We start from the raw sequence: 24989 nt of genomic DNA on the forward strand, positions 1-24989 counted from the left end.
TAAAAAAGGAGACTGGCAAGTATGAGGGAGGTAGTCAAGGCACAGGAGCACAGAACTTGAGTCTTCCTCTCTAACATAAACAGAAAGCTTGAGGGAAAATTGAGAAAAGGGCAGGGCGCTCATTGAGTAATTCAGGCTTACTCAAAGCCATGTTCCTGAACCAGCTGGATTCTCCCCTGTGCTCCCATGTTCTGCCTTCTGGGGGAAACTGCCCTCAGACATCCCCGGACCTGAGAGGTCACCTCATGTGGTCTGCAGGCATATTTATGAAATGCCTGTTGTGAACCAAATAGAAGGCTAAGTGCTTCCATATGCATGATCTCATTTAATCCTTACAACAACCTCGGGGCAGGGGGAGTAGACATTCCCATTTTGCAGGTGAGGTAACTGAGGCCCAGGGCTGATCAATACACATATAAGAGGTATTTTGAAAATATGGTGGTAAAATGGTGGTGTGGGTCAAATATGACCCAGGTCTGTCTGACTCCAACCAGCTTTTCCTACCTCATCCCCATGACTCCTTTGTGCCTGTTCCTAATGGCATCCACAAATCCGACCTACACGACCTCACATCCAAGACCCTCTGATTTCAGCTTTCCTAAGTCACTAATTCATTCATTCTTCTAAGTATTTATTGAGTACCTTCTGTGTGTCAGACCTGTTCTAGGCATGGAGGATACAGTGTGGGAGATCATCTAAATCTCTCCCCTTAGGGAGCTCACATTCATTGTGAGGATGTTGGACAATTAACATAGCAGGTGGTGAGCACTAATGAAAAATACAGTGAGTATTTTAAATCAGGCAATCAGGAAAGGCTCTTTGAGATGTGACTTACGAATTGACACCCAAAGGAAGTGAGAGAGTGAGCCATAAGGATGTCTGGGGATAGAGTATCCCAAGCAGAGGGATGGCAGTGCAAAGGCCCTGGGGCAGGAACCTACTTACTCTATTTGAGGACCACTGACTGGAGCAGGGGGGAAAATTGGAAGTGTTGAAGTCAAAGAGAAACGGGCCCAGACAGGAGGACTTGGGGCCATTGTGAGGACTCGGACTCTTACTCTGAATGAGGTAGAAAGAGTGGTGGGTTTTGATAGAGGAGGGCTGTTGTCTGACTCAGTGTTAACAGGGTCCCTCTGAGGAACAGGCTGGGGGGCAAGGGGCAGGAGGTGGGTACAGAGACCAGGGAGGAGTATTCAGTGGGGGGAGGACAGAGGCTGGACTCGAGCAGAGAAAGGAGATGAGGCTTTGGGTCTGGGTGCTGTCTCTGCTCCCCTCCATGGTGTCCTGAGCTTCCAGCTGACATCTGCTGATCCACCTGTGCGCAGTACCTGTCCTGGAGCCCAGCTTCAAATCCTGATATACCCCCCGTTACTAGCTGTGATCTTAACCTGTGCAGCAGTTTCCTTGACTGTCAGAGGCAGGAATGCGAGGGTGAAGGGAGGGAGTCCTAGCGGGGTGCTCACAATGGTGTCTGGCACACTCCTGTGCACGCGCTCTGTATTCTTGCTAGTGGTGGGCATGTTGGGATTGTTGGAGCGGTTTTTTGGCAGTTTAACTGTGAGACACATACACAGGCATGCACGTACCTCCTGAAGGCAGAAACTTAATTTTAAAGAGGACTTATTTTGAAGTAGTTCCTTCTCACTCCCCCAAGAGTCCCAGGGAGGCAGGCCCCCTCCGCAGCAGAGACTAGCAGCAGGGAAGTGCTCGTGACTAGGAGGAGCCAGGGCCATCACCACTCACTAGCTGGGCGTCCTCAGTCTGGGAGGGGGACCGTCATGGTGCCTGCCTCACGGGGAGCTTGGGCGGGTAGAATGAATCATGTCTGAAAGTGCTCGGCACAGACGTAGTCAGCCCCAATAAAAGAGGGCTGTGAGGGTCCCGCCCCAACTCCCCTCCCTGTTCTTCCACTTCTGCACAAACTGGCCCCTCCTCTCCTCACCCCTAGCCTGCCTCTGCCTGTCTGTCTCAGGTGCCTGCTTCCTGCTCCCACTTACTCCATGCCAATGGGAAAACCAAGTCCGCACAAGGCAGCAGACTCCCCCCTGTTAGCTGCTGGCCATCTGTGCCTGGCCTCGACCTCTCCTCTTGAACATGTTATTCTAGGGTGTAAATGGACGTTAAATTAGTAAATCCCTAATTACACATCGTCATAAGTGCTGTGAAGGAAAAGATCAGTGTGCTAGGCCAGAGAGTAGCAAAGGCAGCCCTCTGTGATGTGGGCTAGTGACCACATCACTAGCTCGGTGATGTGGTCAAGGTTAAGATCATAGCTAGTAAAGGGAGAAGTCAGGATTTGAAGCTCAGCTCCAGGACAGATACTACCAACACCTGCAGGGTCAGGAGGCGCCAGTGCAGGGCACAAAAGGGACATGGGGGAATATTCCTGGCAGAGGGAGGGACACAGCAGACCTCAAGGCAGAAGTGATCCATGCCTCTTTCCACACTTGAAAACAGGCAAATAAACAGGTGATTGCCATTTACTTTGACACACATCAAAAATGTATTGCTGCGTGGTTTGATGTATAGATATGTGACAGACGGATGTGTGATAAAGCAAGGAGAGTAAAATGTTAATGGGAGACTGTGAGTGGTGGCTACTTAGGTATTCACTATGAAACTCATCTTTATGATGCATTCACAACATTTTCAAATTAAAATATCATAAGGGAGGGAAAGGACCGCAGGTCATAAAATGATGATAGTCTACAAATCAGGAAAAAGGCAGTGACCATGAAGTGGCAGGGATGTCACCTTTATTGTACACACACAGCATCCCCCCGCCGACCCTTCCTGGTGGCATCTAGTTCTTACTGATGCATTGCTTCGTATTTGTTTTCATATTCTGTTTATGTGCCTTGTATCCACAGGAAGCCTGTAAATTCCCCAAGGGCAATTTTTGGTCTTTTATTTTTGATCCCACAATTGATGGAATTTTGGTGCTGGAAGTCATGTTTGTTGTCCCTTCTCTGCAGACACAACCCCCCCCCAATATATAGAAGGAAATTGTGGCCCCCCCAGAAGGGAAGGGAGCTGCCCACAGGTACATGGTCCTACTAGGAAGGCACGTCTCCCCACACCCAGGCCAGTACATGGCAAACCTTCTAGAGACCTTTTAGGCAACTGTGAAAGGTCAGGTTCTGGCAGTGGACAGCCAGGACCCTGACCCCTCTAAGCCTGTTTCCCCATCCATACAATGGGGATCACAAGAGGACTTCTGCCTTTGGGTTATGGGAGGCTTAAATGGTTTTAGCTCTTCACACAGTCCTGGAAGCTAGCTAGTGCATAGTGAACAGTCTCAGCTATCACACATCTGAAAACTAGGACTTCTGTGTCCCCATTCTTGTCATTGTAAAGAGGCCCGCCCTCCTGTCACCAGGGTGCTTCTCCCGTGCAAGGACCTCCCACACGCATCCCTTTCCTCTCCTCTCTGCACGATTCCCCACTACTTGATACCAAACAGGAAAAGACTGTATTTTCAGAATATGTTTTGTAGCTCTTAAGTCACTTATCCTCCACTTCCTGACTATGTGACCTTGGTCATGTTTCTTAACCTGCGGGAACCTCCATGTGCTTCTCTGTAAAAGGGGTGATACCTAACCACGGGGTTGGGAGGATTCAGTGATGTCATGCATGGAAAGCACCCAGCAGGGAGCCCAGCATTGCACAATAAATACAAGTTACCATTGTTATTCCTTTCATGCCACACACCCCCCAACGAGGATGCTACCCCGTTGGGCTCCACCTAGGTTCTGGCCATTCTCTTCGCTAGTGCTTTGCCCCGACTGCTGGCCTGAGGTGGCCTTCTCTGCACAGTGCTGAGCACGCATGGATTTTGACTGCTAGCGAAGCCTGGCTTGTCCCCCTGAACGCCCTCTTACATCTGACCTGCCTGAAGTCTCCAGCTCAGCACCTCTGTGCATCAGCTCTCAGCTCCTTCTGCAAAATAGCAAGGAAAGAGTAGCCTCCCCCCACCCACCCCTCCTCGGGGAGCACAGGGGACCATGATGAGAGTATAATATGTCATATTTATTCACAAATCCCAGTACAGCCCACTTCCGGGACTTAGGAAATCTGCCCCCCCCCCCGCCCCCAGCTCCTCCGGGTCATTTCAGCTAGTATGATAACAGGAATGGCTGTCTGCTGAGTGAGGCCAGTGCGTCAGTTTAGGGAATGATGTTGGCGACGCTCTGGAAGAGAGGAGAGAGGGAATGAATGCAGGAAACACAGCCCTGAGGGGACCCAGACCTCTGCCCTCACGTCCGCGAGAGGAAATGAGGGGGACATCGACATGAGCTTCTCAGACCTAGAAATTGCTTATGTTCTGCGGAATGTCTTAGGAGAGTGTCAGGGGCCTGTGGAGGACCCAAGAAGCCTTGTCTGTTTTGCCTCCGAGGGTCCCCTGGCATGCCCATAGCCCAGGAATAAACAAGGCTGTGCCTTTGGGTTCAGGGCACAGTCCACGGGGCTGTTCCACACCCTCATCCTCTGCCATATGCTACATGCAAAGAGATAAATGCAAAACTAGGACTTTGCTCTGGGCCCAGAGTAGGGACCAGGGTTCCCCAGGAGGCTTTCTACTGCGGGCTTCTGTGAGCCAGGAGAAGCCCAGAGCCTCAGGTTCCTACCCCAGCGTACTGCGCTGTAAGGCAGCAGAGGGCCTTGTAGTGGGTTGAGGTACGGAGAAACTCGGGGCGGGGTGGGGGGGGTGGGGGGTGATGAGACGTGGCGAGCACACAGAGGGATGGGTTCAGAAGCGCCTCTCTCCCTGGGCCCTGGGGGTCTGTTCGCCAGCTTGCATTTGCCTCAGCAGGAACGGAAAGCAGGCAGAAGAGGAAAGCAGGGTGTCAGGGACAAAGAACAGGGAAGGCCAGAGCTGGGAAACAGGTTGGAGGGTTTCTGCAAGGCGGAGAGTCTGTCCCCAACGAAGTTGTCCATTAACACGCAGCAGGAAGGGAGTGTGAGACCATCTCCAGAGACAGGAAGCAGAAAGTTAAAACCTCCTGGGCACTCACCTTCCACAGAGCTGGAAAGTTGATGAAGGGCTTGTTGACCGAGGCCTGGAATTCAAGAACAAGAGGGTTGGTCACCAGCATCCATCCCCCAATCCTAGGAGGGCTCCCCTCCCCCTCCAAGTCCTGGCTGTGCTCTAGAGACTTACTCCAGATGTTGCTGTTGTGGTTGCGCCCCCTCCGTGCTGGCCGGTGGAAACGCCTGGATGAGCGCCCTGCGGACGAAGCCCAGACTGTCATTATAACCGCCCCCCCCACCCGGCCCTTGAGGGTCTCTTTCCCCTCTTAAATCCCTCGAAAGTTCCTCTTCCGGGGTGACCTGCCATCCTCTAGGGTGGCTGGGGCCGGGATGGAGGCAGAGGCTAACCCTCTACCCCCTCATGCAGAAAGAAACCCAAAGCCCATGTCGCTGTGGGAATTCTGTGAGATGGAAAGAAAATCCTGGAAGGATGTCTGCCCCTACTGACTAATCTTCCCCCAGTTCCCTTTTATGTCGGTGAATGAAATGCCCTCAGTCGCTGAAAAGGGCCTGACTGGAAACTGGAAAGGGAACCCAGGGGACCCAAGCAAATCCTAGGACCATAGTTTAACCTCATCCCCGACCTCAGCTCTACCCCTCCTGTACCCCCTCTGGCCTGGTCCCTAACATCCGTTGATCCCTGTCCTCGTTTTACACCCAGATACTCAGCCATGCCTCTGCTCCTGCTGTGGCCAGCTCTGAATCCCATAACAAACCTCCCCCTCATGACCCCTTCCCAGTGAAGACTGTCCACTCCTCTACTGGGTACACTTTCTATGGAGTCCCTGCCTCCGCACTCACCCATCCCTGGGTCCCTGCCTGCAGCCCATGTGGCTATCAGCTTCCAGGTCTGTTCTGGTCTTCAAGATGGTGTCCCAAAGACTCCTCATGGAGATTGGAGAGTGGGGACTGAGGCAGGCAGAGGTCAGCCTTTTCCTATTCCCCAAGCCCCCAGCCCGGTCCGCTGTGACCCTTGCTTCCCCCTGGCCTCCAGTATTTTTTCCCTTTAGAAAGATGTTTCCTCGGGCGCCTGGGTGGCTCAGTGGGTTAAGCCGCTGCCTTCGGCTCAGGTCATGATCTCAGGGTCCTGGGATCGAGTCCCGCATTGGGCTCTCTGCTCAGCAGGGGGCCTGCTTCCCTTCCCCTCTCTCTGCCTGCCTCTCTGCCTACTGTGATCTCTCTCTGTCAAATAAATAAATAAAATCTTTAAAAAAAGAAAAAAAAAGAAAGATGTTTCCTCTACAGAATCCTCCAGGAGACCTCCCCGGAAGGGGCAGTATAGGGGAAGAGAAAGAACCCTGACCTATGATTCGCCAGACCTGCGCACTAGCTACCTGACCTTGGCAAATCCCCTTAAAACCTCACTGAGCTTCTGTCTCCTTATCTGAGAATCGGGGAGTCAGCCTCCTCACCCTGACTACCTCAGAGGCTTGTTATGAAAATTAAACCAAACAGGGCTTATCTCCCAGAGCCATTCCTCATGCTTACTCTGATGCTCTGGATTTTCTCAACACTCACTCTGTTTGCACTGCGCAAGATCTTGACTCAGTAATCGTTTCCTGTTCCCCAGGAGAGGCTTCACGTTCCTTTCTTTACACCTCCTCAACTAGGAGGGCAGCTCCCTAAAGTGTGAAGGTTCTTGCTGTCTGATCTAGGGCTTTGCGGACGAGATGGTTTGATCCATCTGACCGGCTGAGCACCAGCTCCTTTGTGAGGAGATGGAGAGGAAAAAAGAGAATGTGGTCATAGAGCTCCCCAAGCTTCTTTCACAGAATGAAGCCTACATGGACAACCCAAATGTCCCAGGGGCTTAACCTCTCCCTCCCCCAGCCCCTTCTCCCCATTTCCCCACCTCTGTTCACCTACATTCAGCAGCTGGTTGGCCTCCTTGCCGGCTTGGTTGACCCCATTATGAACATTCTGCTGCAACCTTTCCACCTCCTTCCCGGCCTGGCCAGCAGCATGGTGGACACCTTGGCCAAGTTTCTCCGCTTCCTTTCCAGCCTGGCCAGCAGCGTGGTTGACCCCTTGGCCAAACTTCTCTGCCTCCTTCCCGGCCTGGTTGACCCCATCGTGGACCCCTTGGACCACCTTGTCTGCCTCCTTTCCAGCCTGTTCAACGGCATGGTGAACTCCCTGGCCAACGTGCTCCACCTCCTTCCCAGCCTGGTTGACCCCAGGATGGATCCCCTGGACTATTTTGTCTCCCTCTGCCCCAGCCTGCCCTGCAGCATAATTAACATCATGGCCAAACTTCTCTGCCTCCGTCCCAGCCTGGTTAACTGCATGGTGGACTCCTTGGACTATTTTGTCTCCCTCCTTCCCAGCCTGCCCAGCAGCATGGTGGATCCCCTGGCCAAATTTCTCCACCTCTTTCCCAGCTTGGTTAACCCCATGATGGACCCCTTGGATTATTTTTTCTCCCTCTTTCCCAACCTGCCCACCAGCATGGTGGATCCCCTGACCAAACTTCTCTGCCTCCTTTCCAGCCTGGCTAACCCCATGATGGATCCCCTGACCAAATTTCTCTGCCTCGTTCCCAGCCTGCCCAGCAGCATGGTGGACCCCTTGGCCAAACCTCCCTGCCTCACTTCCCGCCTGGTTCACCCCATGATGGACCCCCTGACCAAACTTCTCTGCCTCCTTCCCAGCCTGGTTCACCCCATGATGGATCCCATGGCCAAACTTCTCTGCCTCCTTCCCAGCCTGGCTCACCCCATGATGGACCCCCTGACCAAACTTCTCTGCCTCGTTCCCAGCCTGATTCACCCCATGATGGATCCCATGGCCAAACTTCTCTGCCTCCTTCCCAGCCTGGTTCACTCCATGATGGATCCCATGGCCAAACTTCTCTGCTTCCTTCCCAGCCTGGTTCACCCCATGATGGACCCCCTGACCAAACTTCTCTGCTTCCTTCCCAGCCTGGTTCACCCCATGATGGATCCCATGGCCAAACTTCTCTGCCTCGTTCCCAGCCTGATTAACTCCATGATGGATCCCATGGCCAAACTTCTCTGCCTCCTTCCCAGCCTGGTTCACCCCATGATGGACACCCTGACCAAACTTCTCTGCCTCGTTCCCAGCCTGGTTAACCCCGTGGTGGATCCCATGGCCAAACTTCTCTGCCTCGTTCCCAGCCTGGTTAACCCCATGATGGACCCCCTGACCAAACTTCTCTGCCCCATTCCCAGCCTGCCCAGCAGCATGGTGGACCCCTTGGCCAAACCTCCCTGCTTCACTTCCCGCCTGGTTCACCCCATGATGGACCCCCTGGATCACTTTGTCTGCCTCCTTCCCAACCTGTCCAGCAGCGTGGTTGACCCCATGGGCAAACTTCTCTGCCTCCTTTCCTGCTTGTCCGACGCCATTGTTGATCCCATGGGCTACCTTGTCCAAGCCGTTGTTGAGCCCCTGGACGCCTTTGTCCAGTTCCTTGCCGGCCTGGCTCCCCATGTGGCTAAGTCCATTAAAAACTTTCTCCACTTCCCTTCCAGCGTGAGTGATTCCATTATTGATGCCTTCCAGGGCCTTGCCCACCTCTCTCTCTGCATTGCTCAGCCCTCGGTTGATTCCTTCAATGACCTTCTCAATGGGGTCATCATTGGCTGCCCATCCAGGAAGGGCCCCCAATAGCAGTAGGAGGGAGCAGGAGCTGACCAAACTGGCAAGGTGCATGTTGTTGGCAGGGTGGGGAGGATGCAGAGAGGTGCAAGGAAAGCAAAGCTGCTATTTATACTCTACCTCCCTCTCATCTCCACCCCTCATGACTCAATTACCCCTGTGAGGCACTGACTTGGTCCCCAGTCAGGGAGGTATTTCCCAGGGAGCTTTGAGTTGAGCAATGAAGAGGAGGAGGAAGTGAAGGTGAGTCATGAATGGAGAACACTCACGTGGCATCTTTGCTCCTTGCCCAGCTCAGGCCCTCCACCCCAAAGCCCAGATGTCTGCTCTTCCAATCACCTCCTCTTTTCATTCCTCACCCACTATCCAGGCCTCCTCTCTCCCAACCCCACCTTCAATAACCCCCATCTCCAGGACCCAGGCCTGCTTCTTCACTCCTCTCAGGGGATCGAAGGATCCAGTTTCCCCATCAGCAAGAGTCTGGGAAGATGGGGGGGCTCGGTCAGGGGAGGGAGGGCACTCCTGGGGAGTTGAGGGCATCATCAGACCTTGCTCTTTCTGTTCTCTTTGACTCCCCCATATGCTTACCACATCCCAGCCCCACAGGTCTTCTCCTTGGTTCTCAGACACACCAGGCTCATTCCTGCCTCATGGTCTTTGCACATGCTATGTGCATGGAAGATAGAACTCACATCTTTACATTGTGGGTTCTTTCTTATTCTGTTCTTGGTTCAAATGTCACCTCAGAAAAACCCTTCCCTGGCCATCCCTCAGTTATACTGGGTGATATCATCCTTTTGTTTTTACAAGCACTTACCACAATCCGAAATTATCTTTTATACTATGTGCCTCACCTATTGGATTGTAAACTTCAGAGGGCAGGGCTTTTGTGTTGATCACTGCTATATCCCCAATTTTTAGAACATAGCCTGGGGTTCAGTAAATATTTATATATTGAACAAATGGATGGATTAATAAAAGCACTCCCAAAAGGCATGCGATGTAAGTGCACATAGTATGATTGCTAAGGGAAGCCCAGGGAAGACCAGTCAAGCCTCAGCCTGAGTCTCAGAGGGTGCTGGAGAGAAGGGTGCCTGGGCCCCCAGAGAAGCCTGGGGCCCCTTGGGGAGGCTTATAGATTTTGGAGCTGGGATACATTCTCATAACAGAACCTTGGCCTCCCGCTTCCCAGCCCCTGGGCGAGGGCAGAGGACCAATTGCCATGAGCTGGGACAGGACGCAGTGTCTCCTGAAAAGCCGGTTGAGGCAGCCATGGGGAGGGGCCGAAGACCTGCGGCAGCAGGAGACTGTCAGCCAGAACCTGGGCTGGAGGCCAGGGGCTCATCCTTCCCTCCTCCCCCTGGGACCTCCTCAGTCCCAACCTAAAGCTTCAAGCATTGACATGGTGGCACGGGTTGGAGGGGAACAGCTGGGAGTCTAGCCTGGGCATGAAGAGGGTCATCAGAAGGAAGGGCAGGTGGTAGCTGGGAGATCTGTGGCTAGCTTAGAGGCTGGCCAAGACCAGAAGGGCAAGAGCCAGTGGGTGGGTAAGTTGGGTGCAGGGGTGAAAGATATTTGGGTTTTGGTGCCAAGGGGAGAGAGGGGGTGGAGGTGGGATTGCGGGCGGGCAGGCTGGTGGGAAGGAATGTGTAGGGTGTGAGCTGGTGGGGTGGCAGAGTTATGTGTGTGGGCGCCTGGGTGTGGTGAGAATCTGCACGTGGTTTCAGGCTTTGCTCAAATAAGGGTGACCAGGCCCACTCCCCTCAGAGGACCCACGCTTCCACCCTGGGTCCTGGACACCCAGGCCCAGAGACCCAGGAGCTTCTGCCATTTCTAGGCACTGCCTATAGAGGGTGACTAATCAGGCCGTCTCTCCAAGCTTGAGCTCATTACATCTGTTTCCCAGTTTCACGCTCCAGGGACAAAGCCAGATCCCTGGGCAACCTCAGGCGTGGCTCTTCTGCCCTTGTCCAGTGCCTAAATGAGGGAGTTTCCCATGCCAGGAGATTGCAGGGTGGGGAAGGGTGGGCGGTGAGCCGCAGAATCCCAGTCCACCCTGAGATGGAGAGGTGGGGTTTCTCCTTTTGAAATGTATTCCCATCTTCTCTTTCCACCCCTCTCTCTGCCCATCCCACCGTCTTCCATCAGCCCCAGTCCCTCCTGGTCCCATTCCCATTTGCCACTAATTGATTCAGAACTTTGGCATCTGTCCCCGTAAGAGATTGGCCTGGAGTTGTCCCTTCTTTGCTGCCCTTGGCTGGTTTGGGGAATGTGAGCCTGCTGCTTTGCCAGAGCAAGTGGAGGAGGTTTCCATGGCCCATCGTCACAGCCCTCCCGCAGAGCACTGCAGAGCGCTCCTGGGAAGAGTGCGGGTGGGTCTGTGTGGCCCTGGGGCCTGGGGGCCTCAGAGCACGCGCCATGCCCAGAGCCTCACCTTGCAGAGCTGCCACCTGACTTTCCTACTCTGGTTGGGATCCGCACCAGTTCCCACTGGCTAGCAGACATTTGTTCCCAATGCTTTCTGGCAAATCCTGCGGATAAAGTCATCTGGATCTGGATCTGAATCAGCCTTGGGGAGGAGAGATCGTAGCTCCAGTTCTTCTCTTGTATTTGCCTGCTGAGATTTGCCATTTCTGTTTGAAGCAGGGTTGAGCCTTTATATTTTATAAGAGAAATTTTAATTGCATCTAGCTTCTCATATCTATTATTGTAAAGTTGTATGAAATTGACCCCTTTTCAGTCCTGTTTTTATTTGTGTGAACTTCCACACCCCGCCTCCACCCAACCTCCATCACTTGTGTTAAATTTGTCCCCTTTGTTTAATTAATACCTGCATTTTGGCCTTGGGTCATTGAAATTCCCCATCTGTACACTGGATTTATTTTCAGTTCCACCTCCCTGGACCATCCAAGGAGGAGAGCCTTGCCCTCACCCTGTCCCATTGCAGGTGCTTGGCGAACTGAGTTCCTGTGAAGACTCAGGGAAGGAAGAGGTTATGTCATTCTGCCCCTTCTTGCTTCCACACCTCTATCTGGGATGATGACTCCTTCCTAGCCCAAACCCCCACACCCCCTAAATCTTGGTCACAGCTGTGTCAGCCAGCCCTGCAGGTGAAGGCACCTATCTGTGAATCACAGGTGTGCAAATGAGTGCCCACCCCCAGTGCGTTAGAGGAAAGAGCCACCTGTCCTGTTCTTTCCCAGAAGCTGCTTTGTGCCAGGCAGAGTTCTAGGTGGTGGCGGAATGCCCCATGGTGAACAACAGGACACAGTGAACAAGTAAATCAGTAACTAGATCATGACAAAGCTACGTGAAAAGCCCCGAGGAGAAGAACGGGGTGCAGTGAGGGGATCTGGCTTGGAGGTCACTTAAAGATTGGGAGTCAGAAGGAATGGGAGGCAGTGATATTTACATATGCATTCTGGCGCCCGCAGGTGCCAAACCTTCTAACCAATGGGATACAAAAGCGAAGGTAGACCAGCAGTCTGCCCTCCGAGAGTGTACAGTCCATTGGGCAGAAAACTGGCAAGAAAACGTATAAACAGGACGATTTTGAGAGAGAGACATATGCTACAAGGAAAACAAAAAATATAGAGAGGGTAGCCGTGGAGTAGCTTTGCACACTGGAGCATCCCTTCCATCAAGCAAAGTCAGAGGAGGCTTCTGGAAGATGAGCGGGTTGAGAGGGTGAGGGCTATGGTGACTGAGGGAGGAGAGAACTTTACATGGGGATTTAGAAGGGCCCCTCTTAAAGGGCTGCAGCTAAGGAAAAGCAGGAGCCAGGAGCAAGGACTGGGCAGGGCTTTCCAGGCAAGAGAAAACAGTTAGGGTAGATAAGTATCAAGAGGAGGGTAAAAGAGCAACACAGAGCCAGGGAGAAGGAAGGTAAGGGGGAGAGAAAAGGGCTTTGAAGCCCAGTGTAAAAAGCTCGATTCTATGCTGGACGCCGGGGGGTGGCCTGGGGACCCTGGGGCTCGACTTGCGCTCATCACGTGCTTCGCCTCCGCCTCTGTGAAGTCATTGGGCACTGTGACGTCACAGCGAGAAGCTTCTGCCCCACTAGCCCGGGGGCCCCCGCACCGCAGTAACATCGCGGCGGTCCCCAGGCGCCTAGGTCATGAAACCTTAGACCATGTCGAAACGCGACATCGTCCTCACCAATGTCACCGTTGTCCAGCTGCTGCGACAGCCATGCCGGGGTGAGGGAGGCAACGGGGCGACCTCAGGGAAGGGGAGACAGGGCAGTCGGGAGCCCCTGCGGCGCTCGTGTCAGCCTCGCTGTGTGCAGGAGGGAGGGGGCAGGAGGCCGGCTGCGGCGTCCCTTCCCTCCAGCTCTCCTGCCCCAACCTCCCTACCCCTGCCCTGCCGGCGGAGTGGTTTCTATAGCGATGGTGGCGGGCCAGGAAGAGGGTCCCCACCTGTCTTGGCGCCGCTAGCAAGCGGTGGAAGGGTGGATTCCGGGCCGGAGCCGCGCCTCCCTGCGCGCGTTTCTGGGGGATGAACGCTCCGGTCGCCCAGCGCCAAAGGGCCGCTTGGGGTTTGGTGGGCTTTGTCCTCTTGGACGCTAGCAACCTGCCGGGGCCGCGCCAAGCACTTTGCACGCGTGCGCGCACTGAAGCCTCACAACCCCCCCCCCCCCCGGGGAGGCCAGTGTGTTTACTGTCGCCACTCACGGAGCAACTACAGAGGTAAGAGGGCGCAAGTCGCCTCCCTAGGGCTCTCAGCACCGGAATAGCAAAGTTGACACTCAGAGTCCCCTGCTCGCCCCCAATGGGCAGCCCTACCCATCCAGCCAGAGTTGCACACACACTCCAGCCAGATGAACCCAGGTCGGTCCGCAGGGCAACACGCATTCCCTCGCTGCCTCCGCACTGGCGGGCCGGGCCGGGGTGGGCGGGACGGACGTCAGGGTCAGGGCGGTGGGAGGGACCCCCCAAGAAGTAGCGCCCGCCGGGACAGGTTCTCTGCTGCCGGCTTCGAACCTCCTCCCTTGCTCAGCACTCGCTCTGTGACCTCGGGCCTCGGTTTCCCCTCCATAAGGTAGTTTATAGCGCACGCCTTACAGCGCTCAGTGAGCTGGTGCGCGCAAGGGCGCAGCACATTGCCTAGCCCGTGGCGGCGCCCAGGAAGTGCGAGCGTCATCCTAATTAGGAGAGCGTGCGCCCGTGTCCTTGTTTCACCTACCAGGTGACGCTTCATCACTGAAGCTCCTTCAGGCTCTTCCTTCCTAATGCAGCAGCTTTCCTCCCACCCAGGCACCCCACCCCTGGAGAGGAGTGGAGGAGAGGAAGCCTGGGGGAAGATGGGAGAGGAGAACCACCAGAAATTTCTTTTGAAAGGTCGAGAGGGAGTGGGCTCGGATTCCCACTCAATCCCATGGACAGATCTTCCCCTTTAGTGATTGTGGAAGCAGAACCCCTAGGAATGCAAACATCCTAGGGTCACCAAAACCACAGGGTCATTGCTGCAAATAAACACTCATAATACATTTAGGAACTGGTATTGCCATAGGAAACCCACAGCGCAGCTCAGACCACATGGTCTGCAGCAGCCCCTAGAGGTCAGGGGGCCCCACAGGCCAGCTGGCCCGTGGTTTCCAGCCCACTTTCTCCCAGTGCCTTTGACGCTGGTGCCAAGAACAAGGGCCACCTTCCTCTTCCAGTCCAACTCCAACCTCTTCTCACTTCCTCACAAATACTCTTAGTAGCAATTTCCTCCCTCTGTTGACTCCAGCACCTACCGGGTGGTGAGATCTGAGTCCTCACAGTAGCCCCCAGGCAGAAGGTCAGATGTGGCCCCAGCAAACAGGCAAGAGAGGTCATTAACTTGCTCAAGACTACACAGCTGGCAGGCGGCTGGGCAGGGCATGAGAGTCAGGCCTGATTCCCAGCTGGAAACCTCTGCCGACCCAACTGCTGCCTCCAAATCTGCCCACCTCTCCTCCTCCTCGGCAGCCAGGCTCACACACATCTGAGCACCGGGATTTTCAAACGCAGTATAGGAGTGGGGGGGTGCATTTGCAGAGGTGGATGCTGTGTGGGTTTCCAACCGTTTCACCTCTATTTCCTACTCTGAGGATAAGAATCATCTGGAGTGCTTTTAGAGCCAGGATTCCTGGACCTCTGAGTCAGATTTCCCTGGGAAGAGGCCTACCCTGGGGTTCTTATCATAACAGCTTATGCTCTGCTGAATTAGAGCAATTATCAGATGAGTTTGGGAAACGATCTTTGAAATACTCATGTAAGTGGACTCTTTCCTAGACACTCTCATAAGCATTACATCACCTCCCTTTGTCATCAGAGCGACTCTCAGAAGTACCATCATCTTCCTTTTACAGAGGAGGAAACTGAGGCACAGACAATATCACCCAAAGTAATTGTTAAAAAGACATGTACACTGAGTTAGATTCTCCGGGGAAGGGGCCCTGGCATTGGTATTTTAAAGCAAGCCCAGCCCCTGCTCATTGTATGGATCAGGTATTTGGGGAAACAGCTAGATGGTTAGCCGCCGGGGGCCAGGAGCCAGCAATGGGTTCTGGGTGGCCAAAATGGTTCATTCTCTCCCACCGTGATGGCGCAGCTCATTCCCCCCATCCAACCCCCAACAGTGACCAGAGCACCACCCCCACCGGAGCCCAAGGTTGAAGCAGAGCCAGAGCCCCAGCCTGAGGCCGAGCCAGAGCCCCAGCCTGAGGCCGAGCCAGAGCCCCAGCCTGAGCCAGAGCCTGAGCCAGTCAAGGAGGAACCCCCACCTCCTCAACCTAAGAAGGCTTCTGTGGTTCAGAAGCTGACAGTGGGCATCAATGGGTGAGTTGGCCCCGGCCCGAGCCATGCCTGAAGTCTTAGGGCCCAGTCTTTCCTCTGGTTGCTGCCTGGGACATCTCCCCATTTCTCACCGTCAGTGCCTGCCTTCTGCCCACCCTTAGGAAACACAGGGAAAAGGGCTCCACCCTCAGAGAGTTCACATTCCGGAGGGAAGACAGCAATGAAAGAAGGAACACGACAGTTCAGTGACGCATGTTGTGAACAGTGTGGAACTCGGTTACATTGAGACTGGGGAGTGCAGCAACAGCCAGATCTGGGCTCAGTGCGCTAAGAAGTCGGTGTGTGGAGCAAGCAAGGGAGGAAGGGGAAGGGAGGTGGGAAGCTGGCAGGGGCCTGGCAGCCACGGTAAGCAGTCCGGATCTGGTTTTACTGATTTGAGAGCCATAGAGGTGTTCAGGCCAAGTGATACACCCTGACCTGAAGTTCTAGAGGATCCATCCAGCTACAAGGTCAGGAATGCGAGGGAGCGATGGATGGCTAGAGGAAGCAGGAAAAGCAGTTAAGAGCCTGGAGAGGACATCTGGGCAAGAGAGGACAGTCCCCACACTTTACCTTCTTTCCCCAGACTGAGGAGTCCCACCCAGCCCCCTAGAGCGCACCTCCTCCCTTTCTCTCCCATCCCCTCCTCTGCCTGCTGGTGGTTAGGATTCTGAGCACAACCCCACCAGCCTTGTCCCTGAACAGATTCGGACGCATCGGTCGCCTGGTGCTCCGCGCCTGCATGGAGAAGGATGTGAAGGTGGTGGCGGTGAATGATCCATTCATTGACCCGGAATATATGGTGAGCAGCGGGCAAGGCAGAGACCCGGGAAAGGTGGGACAAGGGTGGGGAGGAGAGCTTCCTGGAAGGCTCCCAGATGCCATGTGGAACCTTCACCAAGGTAGGGACTCCCTTCAGATGCTCGCGCCTCCACCCTTGCCACCCAAGACTGGGAACTGTCCTGTCCCCCACAGGTATACATGTTTAAATATGACTCCACCCATGGCCAGTACAAGGGGAATGTGGAGTACAGGAATGGAAAGCTGGTGGTAGACAAGCAGGAGATCAGCGTCTTCCAGTGGTAAGCACAGCTGGCTGGCGCCTACCTGCAGCATATTAATACCGGGGCTGTGGGGGGCCTGGAACGGGATTCCAACCTCTCAGTTGGGCTCCAAAACCCCCCAAAATGTGTGTGTGCATGCCTCTGGGTCCTGGGTCAGAGAGGGGTCTCAGAGAAGTCCCTGACCCCTAAAATGGTTAAAAAGCACTAATCTAGAAAGGTGTCCCACTCTACTCAAAATACTTTTTATTTAACACACATCTACATGTTTCCTCACAGGCGTGTCAGCTCATTAAGTATAACACTCAACTTCTGATTCTCCTTCAACCCCCAAACCTAGTCACCTCCCTCCCCAGGAAATGGCACGGCCATCTAGCCAACCCTTTCCACTCGGTTCCTGCTCAGCAGCCACAGAGGTCTTTTACAAATGTCAAAGGACCCGGTAATTCCCACACTCAAACCCTCCAATGGCTTCCCATCCCCCCACGAATAAAATCCCAGCTCCTACGGGAGGGCCCCAACACTATGCACTGCCCCACTGCCTTTTCTCATCATCCCAACTGCTCCAGCCGTCCACAGAACCATACGCTTTTTTTTTTTTTAAGATTTTATTTGTTTATTTGATAGAGATTACAAGTAGTCAGAGACACAGGCAGAGAGCATGATGCGGGGCTCCATCCCAGAACCCTGACACCATGACCTGAGCCAAAGGCAGAGCCTTTAACCCACTGAGCCACCCAGGTGCCCCCATACCCTGTCTTTCCACTGTGAATTAGCAGCCTCCGTGGGCCCCTCCACGGCATGAGATTTTCCCTTTGCGCTGGCTTCGTGCCCCGGCCCTGGGGTGCAGCCTCTCCCAGCCTCGGGGCTTGGACCTGTGGGCAGGAGAGCTTGTGCTGAGGTGCTCGGCCTCTGGGTATGAGAGTAGGGTGGGTGGAGGCGGGAACTGGAGACTTGGTGCCGATGAGAAGCTGCCTGACCCAACTTTGAAATCTTAACACCAAACACAGCTCCAGCAGAGGAGTCGCTGTCCAGCCATCCGGTGTCCTTTCCTTACTCGGCCGGGCACTGCTGCCACGCAGGGCACTCTCCCTGTCTTCCTGGTCCCCACACAGCTGTCCCCTCAACAGCACCAGATGCTGCCCTCTCTGGTGACTCCAGCAGCGTTTCCCATCTGCCCCACTCCACCCCTAGGCTGTGTTCTCTGGGCACTTGGCACAAGCCAGGTTGCTTGCATACTTTACTCCCACCTCACCCCTTCCTAGTTGGGTGACTTTGGGCAAGAGATTGAACTTGCCCTAGCCTGTTTCATAGGGCATCTGATGGGCATGATGATCACAGCCCCCAGAGCGGGAGCAGGGAGCACAGTCGGAGGTAAAAGGTGTGTGGGGACACCAGGAAGGGCATCTCCCCGCAGAGCCACAGCTTCATCGCCAGGAGGGCCCCCCCTTGCTTCACGTCTCCATCACAGACACAGGCCATGACTCTGGGTAGACTCTGTACTTCCTTAGGAATGAATGAATGCAATCTTCAAACCAGCCAGCCCTCTGGGCAGAAGGGCAGGGCCCAGGACAATCTAGACAAGGGGCTGGGGTCTTCTGGGGCGCCAGCTTCTCCCCTTCTCCCTGCCCTGGGGCTGGCTGGCTCTGAGAAATGCCAGGATTGGTACTTACTCCCCAGGTCACCAGGGTTCAAGGGATCTATACAGGTAAGAGCACTTAAAACATGAGCACGTGGCAGGTAATCAGTAAACGTGTAGAATGGTTAACAAAACCCACATTGATTGAACCCCGCCAGGCTCAGTGGTGTAGAGTGGTCTAGAGGACAAGACAGATGTTAACAAATCATCACAGAAGAAAACACCACTGTTGGGATAAGCCCTGTGAAGGGGAGAAACCAGTATATGGTTTCTTTATTCATCGCTTGTTGGCTAAAGCCAAGTAGAAAACGGCAACATCTAGTAGATGTTTAATGTTTCAAATATAAACATTTGATATCAAGTAGAAATGTGATCTTCTCAAACAGGAAACAAAATCTTTTTTTTTTTTTTTTAAGATTTGAGAGAGAGAAAGAGAGCAGGAGGTAGGGAGAAAGAAATCCAAGTAGACTCTAGGCTGAGAGGGAGCCCGACACAGGGTTCCATCCATGATCCCGAGATCCTGAGATCCCAACCAAGAATTGACCACCCAGGTGGCCCCCCTTTCCCTTTCTAATGTAAACCACTAGCCACTGCTGGCTAGGCTTCAGTCCTCCCCCCAACCCTGGAGCTGCTCTCTGGGATGCAGTGTGTCTTCAGAGAGCTGCCCAGCCTCTGGCAGCGTGAGCCATGTGGTAAGGAGGGGCAAGGAGGGCCGTGGGGAGGTTGCCAGGGCCGGGTACCAGCAGCAGCCAGCCGGCCTCACCTTCCTGGGGTGCATTCTGCGCAGCATGGGAGGAATGGGCCTGAGCTGGCTGGGAACAGTCCGGATGGTTCCCCATGAGGGGTCAAGAAAACTGGCCTGCAAGGTGGAGTCAGTGATGGAAGGGGAGTCCAGCAGGGTGGACCGCATTGGGACAGTGAGGATGTTGGGCTTGGGGGGAAGAGATGGTTGCAGGCCAGGCAGGAAGGCGTCCGGCACAGCGAAGGCCTCTGGCACAGTGAAGGCCACAACTGCAAAGGCCAGGGCATGCAGAAAGAGACTGACTTGGGCGCCGCCACCCCTCCATAGCATGCAGCCCCGAGACATTCCCTGGAAGTCCGTCGGGAACCCCTTTGTGGTGGAGTCCACAGGCGTGTACCTGTCCTTAGAGGAAGCTTCAGTAAGTGGGGGACAGGTGCCTAGGGCTGGGCAGTGGGAGGGGGCGTGGAGGTGGTGCTCAAAGGGCCCCCCCTGACACCTGTGCTGCTCCTCTAGGACCACATCGAGGCAGGTGCCACACGTGTGGTCATCTCTGCACCCTCACCCAATGCGCCCATATTTGTCATGGGGGTAAATGAGAAGGACTATGATCCTGGCTCCATGAAAGTTGTCAGGTAACAGGCAGCCAACATTCTCAAGAGTGTGGGCGGCACCCAGAGGACATGCCAGCCTCACCCTCCTCACCCCCACCCGCAGTAGACCCCTGGGGCTGTCTTCACACCTCCCTTCCCAAAGCCTTAATGCCTGGCTGTTAGAACAGCAGGACTCCTGGAGAACATGCTTGGGGAGCTTCCCAAACCATACCTCTGGGGCACCCCCATTGACCCCTCTCATCTCTATCCTGACTTCCACAAAACTAGGTCCCTGTGCATCAGCCAGGAGGGAGGGGAAGGTGCAGGGCTGGCTCTGCAACTCCCCTCACGGTGCCCTCTCTCACCTGCACCCTTTCAGCAATGCCTCCTGCACCACCAACTGCCTGGCCCCCCTTGCCAAGGTCATCCATGAGCAATTCGGGATCGTGGAAGGGCTGATGGTGAGTTGGGGAGAGGGCCTGAGGCAGGAGGGGTGGCAGAAAAACTCTTACCTCTTCTTCCCAGTATTGCTTAGTGTGTGGGGTGAACCGGGAGAGATAGTTTTGGTTGGAAGTGGTGAAGCCTCTTAAAACATCGGGCAACTTGGGACGCCTGGGTGGCTCAGTTGGTTAAGCAGCTGCCTTCGGCTCAGGTCATGATCCCAGCGTCCTGGGATCGAGTCCCACATCGGGCTCCTTGCTCGGCAGGGAGCCTGCTTCTCCCTCTGCCTCCGTCTGCCAGTGCTCAGTCTCTCTCTCTCTCTCTGACAAATAAATAAATAAAATTTTTAAAAAAACAAAAAACATTGGGTAACTTGCAGACAAGTCTGGACCCTGGCCTGCACATGGTCCTCTTGTGGTCTGTGGGGATGGTCCCACTAGCCTCCACACCTGGGTCACCACCTCAGGCCTGAGAAAAAGAGGCAGGGGAGCTTAGGAGGAAGGGCTCACCTCGGCCTTCTTCTTCCCCAAGACCACAGTTCATTCCTACACTGCCACCCAGAAGACGGTGGATGGGCCATCAAAGAAGTCCTGGCGAGATGGGCGGGGTGCCCATCAGAACATCATCCCAGCCTCCACAGGGGCTGCCAAGGCTGTTGGAAAAGTCATCCCAGACCTCAAAGGGTATGAGGGCAGAAAGCTGCAACCAGGGTTGGGGGTACACCCCAGGAGGACTGGACTGGCTCCCAATCCCTGAAGTGTCTGTTGAGGGGAAAGTAGAGACGATGTGGGATGGATGGAAAGATCCTGGGTTGACTCCCATCTCTAATGTGGGACTCTCCAGGAAGCTGACAGGAATGGCATTCCGGGTGCCAACCCCAGATGTATCTGTTGTGGACCTGACTTGCCGCCTGGCCCAGCCGACCTCGTATGAGGCCATCAAAGACGCCATAAAAGCAGCAGCCAAGGGGCCTATGGTGGGCATCCTCGCCTACACTGAGGATGAGGTAGGGGCTGAGGAAGGGGACCCTGGGAGGAGCCCTCTGGGGAGAAAATGTGATTTTCCACTTGCCAAAGAGCCGTTACAATGTATCAAGACAGTGACTGTAGGGCTGGGAAGGTCTGCTCTTGCTGCCTCAGGGTCTTTGCACTTGCTGTTGCTTTGGACTGGGTAGCTTTTCTTCCAGGTGGCCACATAGTCTGCCCTCACCTCTTCCAAATCTCTACTTCAATCCCTGTCCTCAGTAAGATAGTCTCTTTCTGGCCCTTTCCCTTACCTGAAATTTCATTTTATAGTCACTGTTGGCCCTGCTAGCATATGCACAAGAAAGCAGGGACTTTGGGACTCCATGGCTCTAGCCATCATCCCAGGGCCGGCCACCCCAGCAGGTGCTCAATGTGAGTTTAGTGAACAAGACAGTGGCTCCTCTTTTTCAACACTTGTTCAGGGCAGGCCATAGCCAGGGGCCTTCCCTGTGAAGAAAGGATGTCACCGTGCATTTGCTGGCAGCCGTGCCATCCCTGTACCTCCTACAGCTCCCCTCTCAAACAGCCACCAGGATCTCTGGTTTTAAGGTTTTTAAGGAAAGCAGATCACATCCTCCCACTACTGACAACTTTCCTCTGGGGCCTTACACTACATCACTAGGGCCAAACCCTCAGGGCCTCTGTGCTGTAGCTCCTTCCACCTCAGCCACTGCGGAGGGGCCGAGGTGACTAGATCCTCCTAGACATCCAGACCCAGCCTCCCCATGTGCCCTCAGAGAGGGCCTCTATGCTGGCCCCCCATCATGGTGAAGGCCTGCATCACTGCCAGAAGTGATGTGTACTGGTGCAGCATCAAGGGGTCTGTGGTCTTCGTCCTCCGGCTGCAGACAAAGCCCCTGCGTGCCGCCTTCTCGCCGTCCCCAGAACCTGGGCACAACAGGGCTCCACCAGATTTTGTAGGTGAAGGGATGACCCATGTATCTAAGAGTCAGAGCCTGGGCTCCTGGAAGGCCTTGCTCCACGACCCACACTTATCTTTGAAATTCGGACGCCCAGGTCGTCTCCACTGACTTTGTGGGCAACACCCACTCGTCCATCTTCGACGCTAAGGCCGGCATCGCGCTCAACGACAACTTCGTGAAGCTAATTTCCTGGTGAGGAGAAAGGAATCCCCGGGCGTGGGGGGCGGACCGGGAGCGGTCGGGAGGGATGACCAACACGCCGCCTCCCTCCCCAGGTACGACAACGAATACGGGTACAGCCACCGGGTGGTGGATCTCCTCCGCTATATGTTCAGCCGCAACAAGTGAAGCAGGATGGCCCCTCCACCGCTTCCCCGGGTTCCGGGCCCTGGAACCCTTACCTCCCGTTCCCGCTCTCGCCTCCCCGGGGAAAGGAGGGCGCCCCGCTGTAGAAATAAAAACACAGAGTGTCACAGCCGCACCCCTGTCTCTGCGCCGGTCACTACGGGGTCACGGCACGCCCGGCACTTAACAGCGCTCTACCGGCACCCGCGAGCCACCGCGCTCCACCTCCGAGCCTAGCTCCGCGCGGGCGCACTGGGGCTCCTCAGGCTCCGGGGGCCGGCCGCGGGCCGTGACGTCAGTGCGCCGCGCCACCGGCCTCGGGTTCCCAGAAGGCCGCGCGGGTCGCGGCGGAGGCAGGTGGGCGGCGGGGCCGGGCTCGGGCGCCAGGCAGGCCGAGGCAGAGACCCGCGCTCCGGCGGGCCCGGGCGGCCGGCGCCATGACCCTGTTCCACTTCGGGAACTGCTTCGCCCTGGCGTACTTCCCCTACTTCATCACCTACAAATGCAGCGGCCTGTGAGTGCTGGGCGTCCGCGGGCGGGAGGGCGCGGGCCCGGGCTAAGCCTCACCGCCCGCTCCTGCAGGTCTGAGTACAACGCCTTCTGGAAGTGCGTGCAGGCCGGGGTCACCTACCTCTTCGTGCAGCTGTGCAAGGTGAGGACGCCTGGGTATGCCCGAAAATACCCTGGAAGACGTGCTCCGGAAGGGGTGGAACTGGGGAGAGGTCCCCGAGCAACTTTTGTATAGCATCTTAGTAAAATGGAGAAAACTCAGTTGTGTGGTGGAGCGTTTTGTACTTTTAGGGAGCGCGAAGGAACCCCAGGATCCACTCGGTGCTGCTAACATTGATGGGGTAGTTAGCCCTGGCACCTGCATGCCTTACCCGATGGCCTGGGATCACCACAGAATCCAAACTTGAGACCCCATCCTCTGTCTCCCCTGATCCTATAATCTCATCCCCCCTTCTGGTGGTCTCTCTCCACAAGGGTCCCCTAAACCTCAGAGCATTACCCTCCACATCTACACTGATTTCCTACATATTCCACTTAGTTTATTCCCTTCCCCTGCAGTGATCTCTCTGTTTCCTGTTCTCAGATGCTGTTCCTGGCCACTTTTTTCCCCACCTGGGAAGGCGGCATCTATGACTTCATTGGGGTGAGTGGGGCAAGGGAGGGGGAGGGAGTACAGGAGTGGGGCCCCCTGGCACCTGTGCTCACTCAAACCTCAACCTGACCCACAGGAGTTCATGAAGGCCAGCGTGGATGTGGCAGACCTGATAGGCCTAAACCTTGTCATGTCCCGGAATGCAGGCAAGGGGGAGTACAAGATCATGGTTGCTGCCCTGGGCTGGGCCACCGCCGAGCTCATTATGTCCCGGTGTGTGCAGCATCCTGGAGCCCAGAATCCTGAGAAAAGACACCTGGGTTCTAGGGAGGTGCTGGAGGGCGGGGGCTCAGATTCTGAGTGTGTTTGGATCTAAGGGTGTTTGGATGCTGGAGAATCCCTCCCTTTGCCTTCCTCAGCTGCATCCCCCTCTGGGTTGGAGCCCGGGGCATTGAGTTTGATTGGAAGTACATCCAGATGAGCATTGACTCCAACATCAGTCTGGTACGAAGTCTCGCTCTCCCACACACCTCCTTGCCAGTGGCTGTGCTCTCCCTCAAGGCCTGGCCCTGACTTCCTGCCTCCCTGCAGGTCCATTATATCGTCGCATCTGCCCAGGTCTGGATGATAACACGCTATGATCTCTACCACACTTTTCGGCCCGCGGTACTCCTACTGATGTTCCTTAGCGTCTACAAGGCCTTTGTCATGGAGTGAGCTGCATGGGGTTTGAGGTTGGGTGCCAGTGGGGGTGGATTATCTGTTCTCCTCTCATGATGATGTTTCCCCACAGGACCTTCGTCCACCTCTGTTCTCTGGGCAGCTGGACAGCACTGCTGGCCCGGGCAGTAGTGACAGGGCTGCTGGCCCTCAGCACCCTGGCCCTCTATGTCGCCGTTGTCAACGTGCACTCCTAGGCTTGGTGCCCCAGGCATTCACATACCCTTTCTCTGCCTCCAGGTTTCAGTGAAGTAAACAGTATTTGGAACGTTGTTTCTGCCTTCATCTCTGTCTCTAGAACGATCTATCAGTACCACACTCATTGAGTTCTAGAGGCCCTTGTTCTGGCTTTGAAGCCAGGTTGACAGGCTGGAAACTGGCCAACACTGGTTTGTTCTGTGTTCTGCAGTGGTTCCCCAGCTCCTTGTTTTCCCCGGATAGAAGGGCTTAGAGTAGAGGGATCATCTTTGAGCTGCTGCAGAGACCAGGGCTCTGGGGCTACAGGTGATATAAGGGAGCCAGAATCCAGGAATACAGTTCTTGGAGGCTTTTCCTGTCAGCTTTAATGTGGCCCTTCCCTGGCTGCTTTCCTCTGGGGCTCTCAGTCCTGCTCTCCTCTTCTGATCCACCCTTCATATGGCAGCCAAAGAGATCTGTCTGAAATCCCAGTTTTATTAGTGACCCTCCTTGTCTACAACCATCTGAGACACCCCATTGCACACTGAACAGTCCAGCCACGTGCACACTCAGGTTCGCTTTTGAGAGCAGACATCCATGATTCCAAGCTCTTCCATGCTTTGGGTCTGTAGCCCTCCCATCCAGTCCTGGCTGGAGTCTCCTCAGGGTGGGGTACAGACATCACTGCGGCCGACTAGCATGGTAGCTAAGCCTACCAACTTGGATATTGTCCTAGATGTTGCCCTCCCTACCTCTTGTTTCACAAACT

The 24989-nt window shown here is 55.0% G+C and overlaps 3 protein-coding genes across 8 annotated transcripts; 2 read left to right on the top strand and 1 right to left on the bottom strand.

Annotated features, from left to right (window-relative positions):
• Nucleotides 1-4008: 4008 nt before the first annotated feature.
• SBSN (suprabasin) lies at nt 4009-8783 on the bottom strand. Of its 6 annotated transcripts, none has more exons than XM_044256333.1 (5): nt 8419-8781; nt 6898-7143; nt 5162-5227; nt 5016-5060; nt 4009-4190 (listed from the first exon to the last, which is right to left on the bottom strand). In XM_044256333.1, the coding sequence occupies exons 1-5, from the start codon at nt 8704-8706 to the stop codon at nt 4167-4169; spliced, it is 669 nt and encodes a 222-aa protein (XP_044112268.1). In that variant the 5' UTR covers nt 8707-8781; the 3' UTR covers nt 4009-4166. The 6 variants fall into 6 exon arrangements, with proteins under 6 accessions (XP_044112268.1, XP_044112267.1, XP_044112266.1 ...); XM_044256332.1 differs by having other exon boundaries at nt 8332-8772; XM_044256331.1 differs by having other exon boundaries at nt 6898-7609; nt 8258-8746.
• Nucleotides 8784-12784: 4001 nt separating this feature from the next.
• Nucleotides 12785-22224, top strand: GAPDHS (glyceraldehyde-3-phosphate dehydrogenase, spermatogenic). Its single transcript, XM_044256337.1, has 11 exons — nt 12785-12851; nt 15260-15458; nt 16161-16257; nt 16431-16537; nt 19225-19315; nt 19411-19529; nt 19867-19948; nt 20460-20611; nt 20772-20934; nt 21971-22068; nt 22152-22224. The coding sequence occupies exons 1-11, from the start codon at nt 12785-12787 to the stop codon at nt 22222-22224; spliced, it is 1248 nt and encodes a 415-aa protein (XP_044112272.1).
• Nucleotides 22225-22574: 350 nt separating this feature from the next.
• TMEM147 (transmembrane protein 147) lies at nt 22575-24315 on the top strand. Its single transcript, XM_044260452.1, has 7 exons — nt 22575-22735; nt 22804-22873; nt 23315-23374; nt 23460-23596; nt 23743-23827; nt 23915-24036; nt 24117-24315. The coding sequence occupies exons 1-7, from the start codon at nt 22659-22661 to the stop codon at nt 24238-24240; spliced, it is 675 nt and encodes a 224-aa protein (XP_044116387.1). The 5' UTR covers nt 22575-22658; the 3' UTR covers nt 24241-24315.
• The last annotated feature ends 674 nt before the right edge of the window (nt 24316-24989 follow it).

This window comes from Neovison vison, chromosome 7, assembly GCF_020171115.1.
Source record: "Neovison vison isolate M4711 chromosome 7, ASM_NN_V1, whole genome shotgun sequence".
Taxonomy (NCBI): domain Eukaryota; kingdom Metazoa; phylum Chordata; class Mammalia; order Carnivora; family Mustelidae; genus Neogale; species Neogale vison.